This window comes from Elephas maximus, chromosome 4, assembly GCF_024166365.1.
Source record: "Elephas maximus indicus isolate mEleMax1 chromosome 4, mEleMax1 primary haplotype, whole genome shotgun sequence".
Lineage (NCBI taxonomy): Eukaryota > Metazoa > Chordata > Mammalia > Proboscidea > Elephantidae > Elephas > Elephas maximus.
Window position 1 is genome coordinate 24,250,866 of NC_064822.1, and position 14,219 is coordinate 24,265,084.

Below are 14,219 nucleotides of genomic sequence, written 5' to 3' on the forward strand. Positions count from 1 at the left end.
AGAATATCAAATATACCATGGACTGCCAGAAGAATGAACAAATCAGTCTTGGAAGAAGTACAGCCAGAAAGCTCCTTGGAAGCAAGGATGGTGAGACTTCACCTCAAGTACTTTGGACATGTTGTCAGGAGGGACCAGTCCTGGGAGAAGGGCATCATGCTTGGTAAAGTAGAGGGTTAGCAAAAAAAAAAAAAAAAAGGAAGATCCTCAACAAGATGGATTGACACAGTGGCTGCAACAGTGGGCTCAAACATAACAAAACTGTGAGAGTGGCACAGGACGGGGCAGTGTTTCATTCTGTTGTACATAGGGTCTCTGTGAGTTGGAACTGACTCAACAGCACCTAACAACAACTGCTTTACCAACACTGATGCCCTTTTCTAGCAGTTGGTCTTCCCTGAAGACTTGTCCAAAGTAAGCAAACCAAAGCCTTTCTAGCCTCACTTTTAAGGAGCATTATGGTTGTATTTCTTCTAAGACTGATTTGTTCATTCTGGCAGTCCTCGGTGTATTCAATATTCTTCACCAGCATCACAATGCATCAGTTCTTCTGTCTTCCTTTCCCGTTGTTCAGTTTACTTAACAGCATTGAAATCTTTATCTGCAGAACAGAGATACTGGTAATTCCTAACTCAGGTTATTGTGGGGACTAAGTGAGATAAATGCATGTACAGTATTTTGTACAGGACCTGACACATAAAATACTACTTCTGATTGGAATGATGTTGAAGAAACAGTATGAGTGTTAGGAAATAAAGAAGCTCAGATGCTCAGAAATTGAGAAGGCCCTTTCCTGCTAAACTGTGTGATGAATTCCCTGTTTGGCAAGACAACTCTCAAAAACCAGCGCTGAGTGAGAGGTAGCGGGCCGTCCCTGGTGTTATTCAGGGAGTTCGGTCAGAGCATAGTTCAGCAGGGCCAGGCAGATGTGCCAAGGGGAGTGGACAGCTCTAGACTCAAGACACAAGATATCCAGTTGGGAAGATGCTCATTTCCTTTGTGTAGTCTCAAATTTCCTGAACTTTGGGTCAGAAATATAATGACTCTAGGAGGACTTAGGAGCTACAGATATGTGGGCTAGAAGTAGCATTTGGCATCTTGAGTCCTTAGAAACAAAAGAAAGCTTGTGCCCGTTGCCAGCACGTTTTACAGTGTGTGCGCTGCAGTCCATGCTCAATAAATTCTTGTTGACTCTGACTGTAGCCGCAGACCCTGGACAGTGCCTTGGGGAGAGGGGAGGCAATGGCTAAATGTGTTTATAGGTTTTTCAACAGAATTAAGTTGAGCTCCCTGGTGTTATGAGGCATTTCTTTTATCCCAGACTTCTCCAGGGTTTAACCATATTTGTTTTAGCCAGAGACCATCTTGGGAAACAGTTTGAAGGCCAACTGGAATTTATTATTTGAAAGCCAAGCAGGAGGGGGAAAGGGATGCCAATAAATAAAATTGAAAATAGGGTTTTTCAGTTTAATGAAATTAAAACTTAAACAACACTTAAAAGTTTTGGCTCTTTAGTGGCTAAGACTTGGCAGCACTTCAGCTCTAAGTTGGGATCCAGGGAGCCTGTTTCGAGCAGGGGCAGTCCTGTCTCTGTCTGCCTGCTTCCAACTCCAGGCCTAGCAGTAGGTCTTCGGGCCCCAAACAGATGGAATCATGGAACTTTGTCCAAACAAATGAAAGATATAAGTGTAAACAACGTTGTTCAGAAGTAACAAAACAGCCCTCGGTTCTGCCGATGGAAATCAAGAAGCCAGTGGTTTGTAGCTGTCTAGAGAATCGTCCCCTGTACTTGTCTCTTAATACTCTCTCTGCTGTGAAGCAGCTTGATGAAGTTGGTTAGACATGGCACGTGGTACTATCGAGCCCTCGTTGTTCCCTCCCAGGCCTCTAACACACACATATATCCATCAGACCCTTTGGGGGTGAGGGTGGTGGAAGTTCTCCAAACAAATACCTGGCAACTTCATTGGGTTTGTCAGAATCCTATGGATATTAAGTAGCAAATTCAGCTTTAAAAATCAGCATTAAGTTTCAAATGACTATTTTCCATGAGTGGGCTTTCCAAAAGAAAGTTTCCTTTAGTGTTAATAAAAGTTTTGAGATAGGACAAGCTATTTCTATTTCAATTTCTTTTTTTTTTTTTCTCTCCTTAAAATTCAGAGATACAGTTATATTTGGGTGTTAATTATGGCTACTTTTTATATATTTTTCCCCCTTTGAGGGGAGGAAGAAAGAAAGGAAGGTTAGTGCTCCCAAGTGGAATGGGAAGATCTAGGTTGTATGAACTTTGGCATGTTACTTAACTTCCTCAAGGCTCATTTTTCCTAATTCATAAGAGAGGAACAATAATACTTACTTGTGGAGCTTGGGTGCGGGTTCAGTTAAGAGACCCAGCATAGATTCTGGAACATAATAAGGACTCAGCACCTGTTAGTTCCCCTTTAATCCAAAGCTAGTTCGATTTTTCACCAGCTGCAAATGCCTCTTTTGAAAATAGTCATTTTTAATATGTTTAACATATGTTAATAGCCCACATTTTAAATCCTAATATTATTTTAAGAATTCTCATTGAATAATTGTGCAAAATTAATTTTACTGAGTGAGGCTTTTTATGTTTTCAGTTAATAAAAGGCCATATTTAGTACTTGTGAGTCCTGTGAGTCTCTTTAAATGTGTTATGGGTAGTTTTGTAGGATTTCCAGAAATTATGACCGTCAATGGCAATTTCTGCTTTTCATTATTTAGTGCACAGGTCTATGAGATCGGTAATTGAGCAGGTGACAGGTGAGAGTTTTTTGGATCACACCGTCTGTGAGAGGCCTTGTTAATATGTGGTGGTGTGAACTGCTGTTGTCCCTATGCTGCTAAGAAAGACTTCCTGTAATCACGCCATCTTAGTGTTAAGAGTTTTTAAAAATTTAGTGGCATTTTCAGCTTCTCTAAGGACTCCTAGTGTTCAAACTACTTAAGAACTATAGTTATTCTAGCGTAACTGACCTTTATTGCAAATTGCCTTGTTTCATCCCAACAGTTCTCAGGACTCCAGTTGGCCTTAAGAGGTGATGAGCTCTAATACTTCTTAGTGTTTCATTTCAGGGGTGGTTATGCACTGGCTAGGAGATTAGTAGATTAATTCCCTGATCATTAGCAATTCTTATATTAAGTGGGCAAGAGAGATATAAGAAGACATGAAACATCCTGGGTGTATCTAGACAGTCATTCATGCATGGACGCACACTTACCCACCCCAGATATCTGGAATGACACCCCTTTAAAAGATTGATTGAAATAGAGAAAAGCTTCTCTCTCTTCATTCATTCAACAGATATTAATTGAGCACCTACTATGTGCCAGGCAGTGGGTGTTCCATGGGAAACAAGCACCTATCCCATTCCTGACCTCTTGGTTCCCCTAGTTCCCTCCCCACCAGAGGCCAATGCTAGTATTTCTTTCTTTTATTTCCTTTCAGAGATAAGAATGTTTTTGCATGTGCACTTCCTTCCCCCTCCCTCACCTTTTTTTTAATCCAAGTGACTGTATGCTGTAAACCTCATCTTGGAGAATAGTCCATTTTATTGCTGCATAGTATTCCACTGTATGGTTGAATGATCATTTTATTAGTACTGTATTGATCAACATTTACATAGTTCCCAGGAGGTCAGTTGGTTGTTTTTCTTCTACTGCTGTTTTGCCCTCTTTCTTCTGCCTTGCATTTCCTCTGAAACATTGATTTCATTCCCTGTCATCTCATCCCTAATGATTTGGGAACTAGGACTCAACACCCCTGTCTTAGAGACACTCATCCTTGTGTCTGCTTCCTGATAGATCTAGGCAAGCATGAGTGAGTTAAATATACACAATAAGGCCTTACCTTTTCACCCCACAGATTCTTTGTGGTTAATGATCAGAGGCTAGCTGATAAGCTTTTGTACTCCAGTGTCCACTTCTTTAAATAGTCAAGAACTTTAGGAGAACTGACTCAGTTTGGCAGACACAATACCTCATCATTTAGGACTCTGTCATTTCAGGCTGCCCAAGCCTGCTCACACTGATGTGTGTTCTCCTTGGGACAGAGCTGTCTACCCTAAGGATTTTCCTTGGCTCCTTGACTACAGTAGCCGTCCTTTTCTTTTCATTGTCCTCATTCTTCTGGGTGATTCTGTGTCCACTATAATGTGGAGAACTTTGAAGATCAGTTTAAGCACATTAACTTTAAATGTATTATAACTAGCTAACTCCCTTGTAGTATGGCTCTTTAAAGTATATCCAGTTTCATTTCTGGAAATCTTCACTGTCAGGAGGTTGCTTTCTTACACTTGGTCATGATAAGTAGGAAGCGCCTTCCTAACCTAAGTCTTCAGAGACTCTGTACATGACCTTGACCACTGGTTGTTGCTTCAGCTGTACCTTCTGTTCTTTGTTATTTCTGCTCATCTTCACGTTGACGTTACCATTCTCTGCCTCTGAGTTTCAGTTTTTCCATTTCCAGTCATTCCTCATCTCTTCACTAACCCCCTTGCACTTCCCTGTATGCATATCTGGCTTCTTTAAAGCAATTTTTTTCTTCAGAGCTTGCTTTTTTTTTTTTCTCCTCTCTTTTTAACTATTTCAGTGTATACTCCAACAGGCTAATCTACTTTTTATTATTTCCTCAAATGGTTAGTCGATTGGCCTCACCTCTCTACCTTTAAAGCCTCATTTCTTTATTCTAAAGGGTTTTATTGTGGTCTGTTTCTTCATTCTGGCAGTGAGTGAAATTAAACAAAAAATAATAATAATCTTCCACAGATATGTCTTCTATATCTTTTTTAATTTTCAAAATTGAGAAATGTTAAAATTCTCTTTTAAATTGTGGTCCCCCCCCCCCCCATTTTTAAGAAGATTTCCTAGGCTCCATCTTTATTTATTTCTCCCATTTGTCACCTTATCACCACTTACAAATTCCACAAGTATGTACTAAGAACCTACCATATGCCAGGCACCATGGAAACTCTGGTGGCGTAGTGGTTAAGTGCTACGGCTGCTAACCAAAAGTTCAGCAGTTTGAATCCACCAGGCACTCCTTGGAAACTCTATGGAGCAGTTCTGCTCTGTCCTATAGGGTCGCTATGAGGCAGAATCGACTTGACGGCAATGGTTTTTGTTTGTTTGTTTGTTTTTGTTCTAGGTCCTGAACAAACAGCAATGGACAAAATAGACAAAATTCCCTGCCCTCGAGGAATTTACATTCCAGTGGCATAAGGTAGACCATAAACTAATACATTATATGGATTAAATGTTGTGGAGAACCTTAATACAGGAAAGGGGAATAGGGAGTCCATGATGGTAGTACATTTTTCAATAAGGTAGTCACAAGAAAAGGACCTTTGAACAAAACCTTGAAAGAAACAATGGAGCAAGTACTGGGGATTTACCTAGAAGAAGAGTATGGGAACAGCAAGTGCGAAGGCTCTGAGGAAGGAACATGTCTGGCAAATTGTTGTTCTCTGATACTGTCAAGTCGATTCCAACTCCTAGCGACCCCATGTGACAGAGTAGAACTGCCCGATAGGGTTTTCTAGGCTGTGGTCTTTATGGAAACAGATCGTTTTTCCAAAGAGCGGCCGGGTGAGTTCAGGCCTCCAACCTTTGGGTTAGCAGCCCAGCGCTTAGCTGTTGTGCCACCAGGGCTCCTTGTCTGGCAGGTTAAGGAACAGCAAAGAGACCACTGTGGCTGGAGGCAGGGGAGTAAAAGAGCTAAGTCAAGACTTGGGCTTTTACTTGAGATGTAGAACCATGGAACAGTTATGAGCAAACAAGTGAGTTGATATGGCCTATGCTGTGACGTGTTATTTTCACATATTATTTTAAGAGGGTTTATGATTGATATTGGAGCCCTGGTGGCACAGTGGTTAAGAGCTAGGCTGCTAACCCAAAAGGTTGGCAGTTCGAATCCACTAGGCATCCTTTGGAAACCTTATGGGGCAGTTCTACTCTGTCCTGTAGGATTGCTATGAGTCGGAACCAACTCAATGGCAACGGGTTTGATTTTGGGGTTTTTTATGATTGATACCATTAAAGACAAACTAACCTTTCTTCCAGCTCTTCTTGCTATAAATATTTTCTACCTAATCAGGAGCATGAACGAGGTATAAATGACTCGGGGTTTTCTCTTTTCTCTCTTCGCTACTCCCAATCTGTTGTTTAGATGACAAGACCATTATTATTACTAATGTAATTTTTAATAGGTCTTGTCTCTAGCCATCAGTTACTTTTAGCCTCTCTACAAACTCAATCTTGATTTAATTTATTTGCTACTTACCTCAGTACTGCTTCCAAAAAGATGAGAAGGCATAAAATGAATGGTATTTAAGTTAAAAGACTGTAAAAATAAAAGAAGAAAACTATGTTGGAGGAAGAATCTAATGTAGCAGATCCATCTAGCTGACTACTGTGAAATGATGGACCAATCAGTCTACCCATGAGCTTCATGGTAACAGACCTAAAAGGAAAATAACGGATTATGTACTTATTCTTATCTGATTTTTCTAGTCCACAACACTGGTCTTTTCCCTTCTACAACAGTGCATGCTACCATGTGAAATGTTTCATAACATCCCTTTTTCTTCATCATACATTGATTACTTTCTGAAATAAGCTAGTCAAGATACATTTCAACCTCCTTCCTACAGTGCTACTTTTTTATTTATTTGGGTTCATTTTGTGTTTGCTTTTGCTGACTTCTTACCAAAATTCTGTTAGTTCACTAGCTGTAGGAATGACAATCATGGTGGATTCTAATTTAAAAAAAAAAAAATTATTTCACCAGATTGCCAGCTATTTAAGGCAGAAATTGTTCCTTTCGTCTTTATATTCCTGGTATGCCCAAGACAAATAGTTCATCAATCCATTACCTACAACTGCAAAGTCTGAATACAGAGAATTTAATCAGAAGTTGGGTAACAAAATTCATTCAGAGGTAGAAGTTGACCTGAACCGAAGTAAGACTGTTTAGGAATAATCTTCAGTTGTCCTGCTTGTTTTGAATATTCTCATTTTTTGCTACAGAGTGGAAATAGGTTTAATTGTGAGTATTCCCCAGACTCTGCTGGGTGTTATGTGATTATTGTAATATTCATCTTATTACTTTTATAAAATTTGAAAATATGTACATTCCAAAACACGTCTGCCCCCAAAAGTTCCAGAAAGATTATGGGCCTGGGATAGCCAATTCCTAGAATATTGTAGGTACCTGTTGTTGTTGTTGTTAGGTGCCGTTGAGTAGATTCCAACTCATAGCAACTCTACAGGGCAGAGTAGAACTGCCCCATAGGGTTTCCAAGGAGCGCCTGGTGGATTGAACCTTTTGGTTCGCAGCCATGCTCTTAATCACTGCGCCACCAGGGCTCCCAGGTACCTAGTAAATGTAATTGAAATGAAGTTTGATTAATATGAAATACTTAGAAATGGGGGATCATGAGCCCTAGTGGCACAATGGTTAAGTGCTTGGCTTGCTAAGCGAAAAGTTAGCAGTTCAGACCCATCCAGTGGTTCCGCAGGAGAAAGACGTGGCGATTTGCTCCTGTAGAGATTACAGCCAAGAACACCCTGTGGGCAGTTCTGCTCTGTCACATGGGGTCACTGTGGGTCCAGATCAACCTGACAGCACAAGGACGACAGACGGAAGTCGGGGGGGAGCTCTTCTGCAGCCAGCCTCGTGACCGTGAAGTGGGGGAGCTCTTCTGCAGCCAGCCTCGTGACCGTGAAGTAGGGGAGCTCTTCTGCAGCCAGCCTCGTGACCGTGAAGTGGGGGAGCTCTTCTGCAGCCAGCCTCGTGACCGTGAAGCGTAAAGGGATAGAAGAGGTGATCCACCTAGTCCATAAAAGCATGTATCAAAACGTTCCCATAAGTTTTCTCTTAGAGTAGTAGTAACTGGTCTTCATTCAGGCTAATAAATCTAGGGAGTATAAAGTGTTACAGGTAGAATTGTTTCCATCAGTGGCCTAGAAGGAGCTTTTTGTATGATTTGTGTGTTTTTTATGTTGTCTCTGTATCTTTACTTATTACTTGATATCTTTTTGTTTTTCTTTAGCGTTTTTTAAAAAGGTGTCACATTAGTTTTTGTAATACTGCTCATTTAATTGCAAAAGCACACATAAACAGTTTGAAAGGTGTGAGGAGAAATTCACGAGTCACATGGGCAACAGCAACAAAGCTCACATTCAGTCTGGAATCCGTCCACTGTGCCAGTGGGTCAAATGATGTCTCCTGAAACTGAGTGAGATATGAGTTTGTTACAAGAAACATTTGTTTCATGCCAAAGATACTGTGGGAAATATCAAGATGAATCAAATGTAAGCTTCAGTCTCACAAAGTTTCAGCTTTGTAGGGCAAGCAAGACGTAGCTATAAAATAGATAAAATGCACAGCCAACCTGCCAGAGAAGGCAACCAGAGGAGAGACTTCACAGCTCAGGAGATCAGGAAGGGAGGTGGGTTTGCCCAGGGCCTGGGAAGATGAGTCAGAATTGGATAGAGAGACTGGACTGATGGAATACAAGGATGATAAGTACCAAGCCCCAGGTCTCCGGAAGCTCAGTGTTTAACAGGAGAGATGCACATAAATAGATAAAGTATTGTGGAAAATGGTACGTGGTATAACAGGCGCTGTGGAACTGTAGAGTCCCTGGGTGGCATGAATGGTTAACACAATTGGCGGCTAACTGAAAGGTTGGCAGTTCGAGCCCACCCAGAGGTACCGCAGAAGAAAGGCCTGGCGATCTGCGTCCAAAAGGTCACAGCCATGAAAAGCCTGTGGAACACAGGTCTACTCTGATACACGTGGTGTTGCCATGAGTCAGACTCAACTCTACAGCAGCTGGTTTGGTGTTTTTTTTTTTTTTGGTTTTATGGAATTATAGAGGAAAATGATAAATCTTTATGGGAGATGGGGCACAGCTGACCTTCAAGCTGGGTCTTGAAGGACACAGGAAGGGTAGGAGTGGGTCAGGGAATGCATTTAACCCATTGCCACTGAGTCGATTCCAACTCATAGTGACCCTATAGGACAGAGTAGAACTGCCCCACAGGGTTTCCAAGGCTGTAATCTTTACAGAAGCAGACTGCCATATCTTTCTCCTGCAGTGCAGCTGGTGGATTCAAACTGCTAACCTTTCAGTTAGCAGCCAAGCGCTTAACCACTGTGCCACCAGGGCTCCTTCAGGAGTGCATTTTGTGCAGAGAAAACGTTAAGGAGCTTATGTGAACTCTCAGCAACAGGACAGTTATACGACAGTGACCTCCTGTGTTGTCTTGTCATTGCAGGTGACTCAGACTCCCCTCCTGGAACAATACAGAGCAGAAGAGGTGTTCAGAATAAGAGCCAGTTTAGGACCATTGCACCGAAAATTGTGCCCAGAGCCCTAACATCCAGAGTGCTGCCATGTCATTCCCCATCATTCTCTGACCACCTTAATCCAGGACCCTCCATCAACTCCAAGCCGCTGGTGATGCCTTCCCAGAACTATGCTCTGATGCAGGTTGCTGGCCAGGAGGGGACGTTTTCTCTCATTGCTTTGCCACACATGGCCTCAGCGCAGCCAATCCAAAAACCCAGAGTGCCCCTGCCTGAAAACCTTAAACTGCCTATTCCTCGGTACCAACCCCCAAGAAATAGCAAGGCAACAGAAAAGAAACCCAGTCCGAGCTCCTTGGAGAGTAGCTGTAGCAAACCTCCTGTCCAAACCCAGACGTGTCCTCAAATGTCTTCTCCCCGACCCATCCATCCCGAACTCCCCCACAAAACCCTATCATCCGAGCAAGCACCGTCACGAGATGAAGCCCCAGCTGCTCTGCCCAGTGAAGGTGGCCTCAGAGCCTTGGGACCTCCACTGACGCCCAGCCGTGGAGATGTGAACGCTCCTGCCACCCTGAGATCATCCACCGTCCAAGAGCCTGCAGTGGAGCAGGCCCACACGAGGATTTCAGAGACAGCAAGCTGGGCAGGCAAGAAAACCTGCCATAAACCTTCTACTGTCCATCTCGCAAAAGCCATGACCAGTTGGTCACCAGCAGTTTTTGGCAATGCAGTTCAGATGATTTCTTCAGTCCCCAAAGGTAAACTGCCTATCTTACCCTACTCAAGAATGAAAACAACAGAGTTTTGCAAAATTAAGCACATTGCAGATTTGCCTTTACCTGGGCACAGGGCCCACTGTGATAAGATATCCTCCATCCCAGAAGGCTTCAATGTAGCCACCAAAATGGCTGACAAGATACCTGTTCCACAGGTGTCATCAAGGCAAAGTCCCTGTGAAAGTGCCTTCTGTCCAGCCCCCAAGCTAGACCCCAACCACAAAACAAAACTGAACAGTGGGGCAGCCAGGAGGAGAGCGAGGAAACGCAAGCTACCAGATGAAATCTTGACGTTTCAGGGAAAACGGAGGAAATGCATCATTAATAAGTGTAGAAACGGTAAAGAAAGAGTAAAAACTGATCCCCAAGAACCCAGAGATCAAAAACCTGTGAAAAAATACCGTAGCATTATGCCCAAGCCTGTACTTGTCATGCCAGCCTTGGCTTCCCTGGCTTCGCCTGCAGCTACGCTACAGTCCCACACTCCCGGCAGCCTGGGGCAGGACGCTGCGCTAAATAACTCTCTCACTTCTGAAGCCCTCGGTGGTAAGCAGAATGACAGTCCTTCCACTAAGCCCAGCCTTGCCTTTAAGAATGGGCGTCCTGGCCTGGGGAAGCCTTGCCACAGGTGTCAGGTCTGCAACCACCACTTTGAGTTCAGGCAGCACCTTCAAGACCACATGAGCACGCACACGAACAGACGGCCTTATAGCTGTCGCATCTGTCGCAAGACATACGTCCGTTCTGGCAGCCTGAGCACACACATGAAGCTTCACCACGGTGAGAGCCGCCCCAGGAGACTCCTGTGCTGCGAATTTTGTACAAAAGTGTTCAGTCACGTCAGGGTCTATTTTGGCCACCTGAAAGAAGTGCACAGGGTCGTGATCAGCACCGAGCCCTCCCCCAGCGAACCACAGCCAGGGGACACGCTGAAGACCAGAGACTCCAGTGTGCCAGGGACAGAGGGCTCGGCACAGAGGTGAGTGCTGATGGCAGCGAGGGCTGGCCAGGAAATCTGTTTTGATTGGGAGGAGGCGCTAAGATTTCCTATTCCTTGTCGCCATCCAGTTTGTAAAAACGACTCTCAGGGTAAAATTCCCCTGAGTGCTGTGCAGTGACCTTAATATTCTATAGTTTCTGCTCAGTCGTGGACTTTTAATTTTACTTTAACCTCCATAAGCGAGGACATTAATGCCTGTCCGAGGTATACTGGGGACAGTAAGGAGGTAGAAGATTAATCCGTATTTGAGATAGGAAATTGTAAGTGATCGTATATAGTTTCTTAGAGTGTTTACAAGTGATTTCTCCCAAAATCACGTCCACAGAATTTATACCTAACAGCAGCGTTTACCCCAGAACACAGCCTGACCCAGGGTAGGGACTCGGCAGCGGGCGGCGGTGGCGGGGGGGTGTCCAGCCAGACCAAAGGGAACCAGACCTAACACTGACCTTTACCCTGTTTTTCCCATCAGGCCAGATTAACCTTGTCTGATGTCATTTCCTTTTCGCAGGTCCTAGTATTATAAACAAACAGGCTAGCTAAGTGATTAGAGAGCCGGAAGTGAGCCAGGGACACACCCGCAGTACACTAAGAGCCGTGTGGACCTGTGTGTCGCCTGTCCCCCAGGCGACCAAGAGGGAGTTTCATTGAAACTGTCCTCATCAGCAGTGTGAGAACCACACATCTTCCAACACCTCAGATCCTCTGTTCCTCATCATTCTTAATTATCCACTTCTTCTAAATATGAATCGTACTTTCAATTCAATTTTGGCTTACTCTGTCTCATTCATTAAAAATAGTAGCGGCCTGTCCTGTTTTGCCCTTGTTTGTCTACACTTTCTCTGGTTTCCTTCAAGCTTTACTGTCCCCTTTCAGATACATGTATTTGCCTAAATAGCAGCTTCCCTCAAGAAACCTCCCCTCTGAATTATGTTCTTTTAGTTAGAACTTGGTTTTTAGAATGGTGTCCAATCTGCATCCATGCTCAAGACTAGCGACAGCCACAGCCAGGTGGTGCCGACAACCACGTTCAGTGGAGCCAAGCTTGTGCCTGCCATGCTTGACTTGGTATTACCTGACTTTTCAGTGTCCTTATCAAAAAAAAAAAAAAATTTCTTTTTTTTTTTTATCCCTGCTGCTGTCAGTAATCAAAGAAGAATGTGCTCACCTGGAGAGATGCAGAAAGGGAAACACTCTTTCTAAATGACCCCCGGGAGCTTGAGAAATGTGTGGCCCAGGCAGGAGTGACAGGTAGCTTTCACTGTGGCCTTTGCTGAAGGTCTGCCTATGCTCTGTTTACTCCAACCTTTGTACGTCCTGGAGTCTCTGAGTGGTGCAAATGTTTAACACGCTCAGCTGCTAATCGGAATGTCAGAGGTTTAAGTCCATCCAGAGGTGCCTCAGAAGGAAGGCCTGGCAATCTACTTCCAAAAAATCAGCCATCGAAAACCCTGTGGAGCACAGTTCTCCCCTGACATGTAGGAGGTCATCCTGAATTGGAGCTGACTCAGTGGTGCCTGGTTGGGGTGTTTTGTACTTCTCATCAGTGAGTGTGTTTTAGATCCCTGGAGGGTAAGAGCTGAAAGGAAAAGTTCACGTTCTGTTTTTCCATGAAATCTTATATAGACTGTTTCCCCCCTTTTCAGGGAAAACAAATCAAGCCTGGAAGAAGACCTCTTTCTAAACCAAGTGGACGAAGTCAAATTACAAATCAAATGTGGCCGTTGTCAAATCACTACCCAGTCTTTTGCAGAAATAAAGTTTCATTTGCTATATGTTCACGGAGAGGAAATTCAGGGCCGACCGCAGGAAGGGCTTTTGCCAGGGAGCAAAGGAGCTCAGGAAGAACTGGTTAGACATGCTGCTCCTTACTGGAAGCAGTATCCCGAGAGGAGAAAGCTGGGTAAGCCTTGTGCGTCTGGGGAGGACTTACACGCGTTTCCTAAACTGAAAAGGCAGCTCTACCTTCATCAACGGAATAATGCGCAAATACAAATAAAAAATGAAGAAGCCCACCTGGGAAACAGTGAGCTGGGAGAAGACTCCAAGGGCCAAATGCACCCCGGCCCCAACATGAGTCTCCTTTACTCCCACTCAGGCTTTAACTGCCTCCTGTGTGCTCAGACCCTGGGAAGGAGAGAAGATCTCCTTCACCACTGGGAGCAGCAGCATAATTGTGAAGACCCCTCCAAACTCTGGACGATTTTGAATGCATTCTGTGACGGGGCGGGAATTCAGTTCTCCAAAGAAATTGAAAAATGAAACAGTGGAAACAGAGGGGGGTTAAGGGGTCTTTCTTCCTGTGACCTTTCTCTGAAAACTCGTGTTTTATTTGTGGTGCTTAATTACAAAATCAAGCAAGTTCGGCTCAGTGTTAATGAACAGAAGTGATTTTGTACATAGGTTCATTTTCTTATAAAATACAAGCCCTTGGTGCATATTTTTCAACCGTGTGAGACTAATTTTAAAATTGTGTGTACCAGCTCTCAGTGTCTTAGCCTTCATTTCAGAATAAGTGAAAAGAACCAGATTTGGAGACTGAAATGTAGAGGTTTGTAGGCTGTGCTTCAAATACAGTTTTCCGCAAAAACACGGGTGCGTGTCCTTCTGTTCGTGTTATGCTTTCCACTTACATAGGCTGACCAGCACTATGTTTTCAGGTGGCAAAACCATTTTAGTCGCAAACAATATCAAGTCCGATGGTAAATGTTGATATTTATTAAATTCTCTGGATTATTTGAATATGCTGTATAGCAGTATATTTAATAAGGTTATCATCTATCATAATTTAAAATCTATGTTTTCAGGACTTAGATTTTTTTTTTTTAAACTCTTCTATTTTCTTAAATGCACATTGCCTTGAAGATTAGTTGTTGGGAAGTCTCATAGCTGTAGTGTTCCACAGGAAAGTAGTCAAAATTTTTGTAGTACTTCAGCTAATTTAAAAAAAAAAAAAAATCTGCTTTCTTGGTAAAAACTCATTTTCAAGTAGTCTTTGGGGCCAGAAAACTTACAGTCTGGAAGTGAACGAGATAGTTCAGATGTCTCTGTGTCTCACCTGCTTTCCCTCCCTTGCCAGTAACCCCGGAGGGTTTGTCGCCAGCTG

General features: G+C 43.4%; 1 protein-coding gene across 13 annotated transcripts in view; it reads left to right on the forward strand.

Annotated features, from left to right (window-relative positions):
- ZNF438 (zinc finger protein 438) overlaps positions 1–13,561 on the forward strand; it is a 215,092-nt gene extending 201,531 nt beyond the window's left edge. For all 13 annotated transcript variants that reach the window (XM_049881705.1, XM_049881701.1, XM_049881707.1 and 10 more), the window contains 2 exons: positions 9,304–11,092; positions 12,760–13,561. In XM_049881705.1, coding sequence (XP_049737662.1) covers positions 9,304–11,092; positions 12,760–13,375 — 2,405 coding nt within the window. In that variant the 3' untranslated portion in view covers positions 13,376–13,561. The remainder of the gene's footprint in view (positions 1–9,303; positions 11,093–12,759) is intronic.
- Positions 13,562–14,219: the final 658 nt, after the last annotated feature.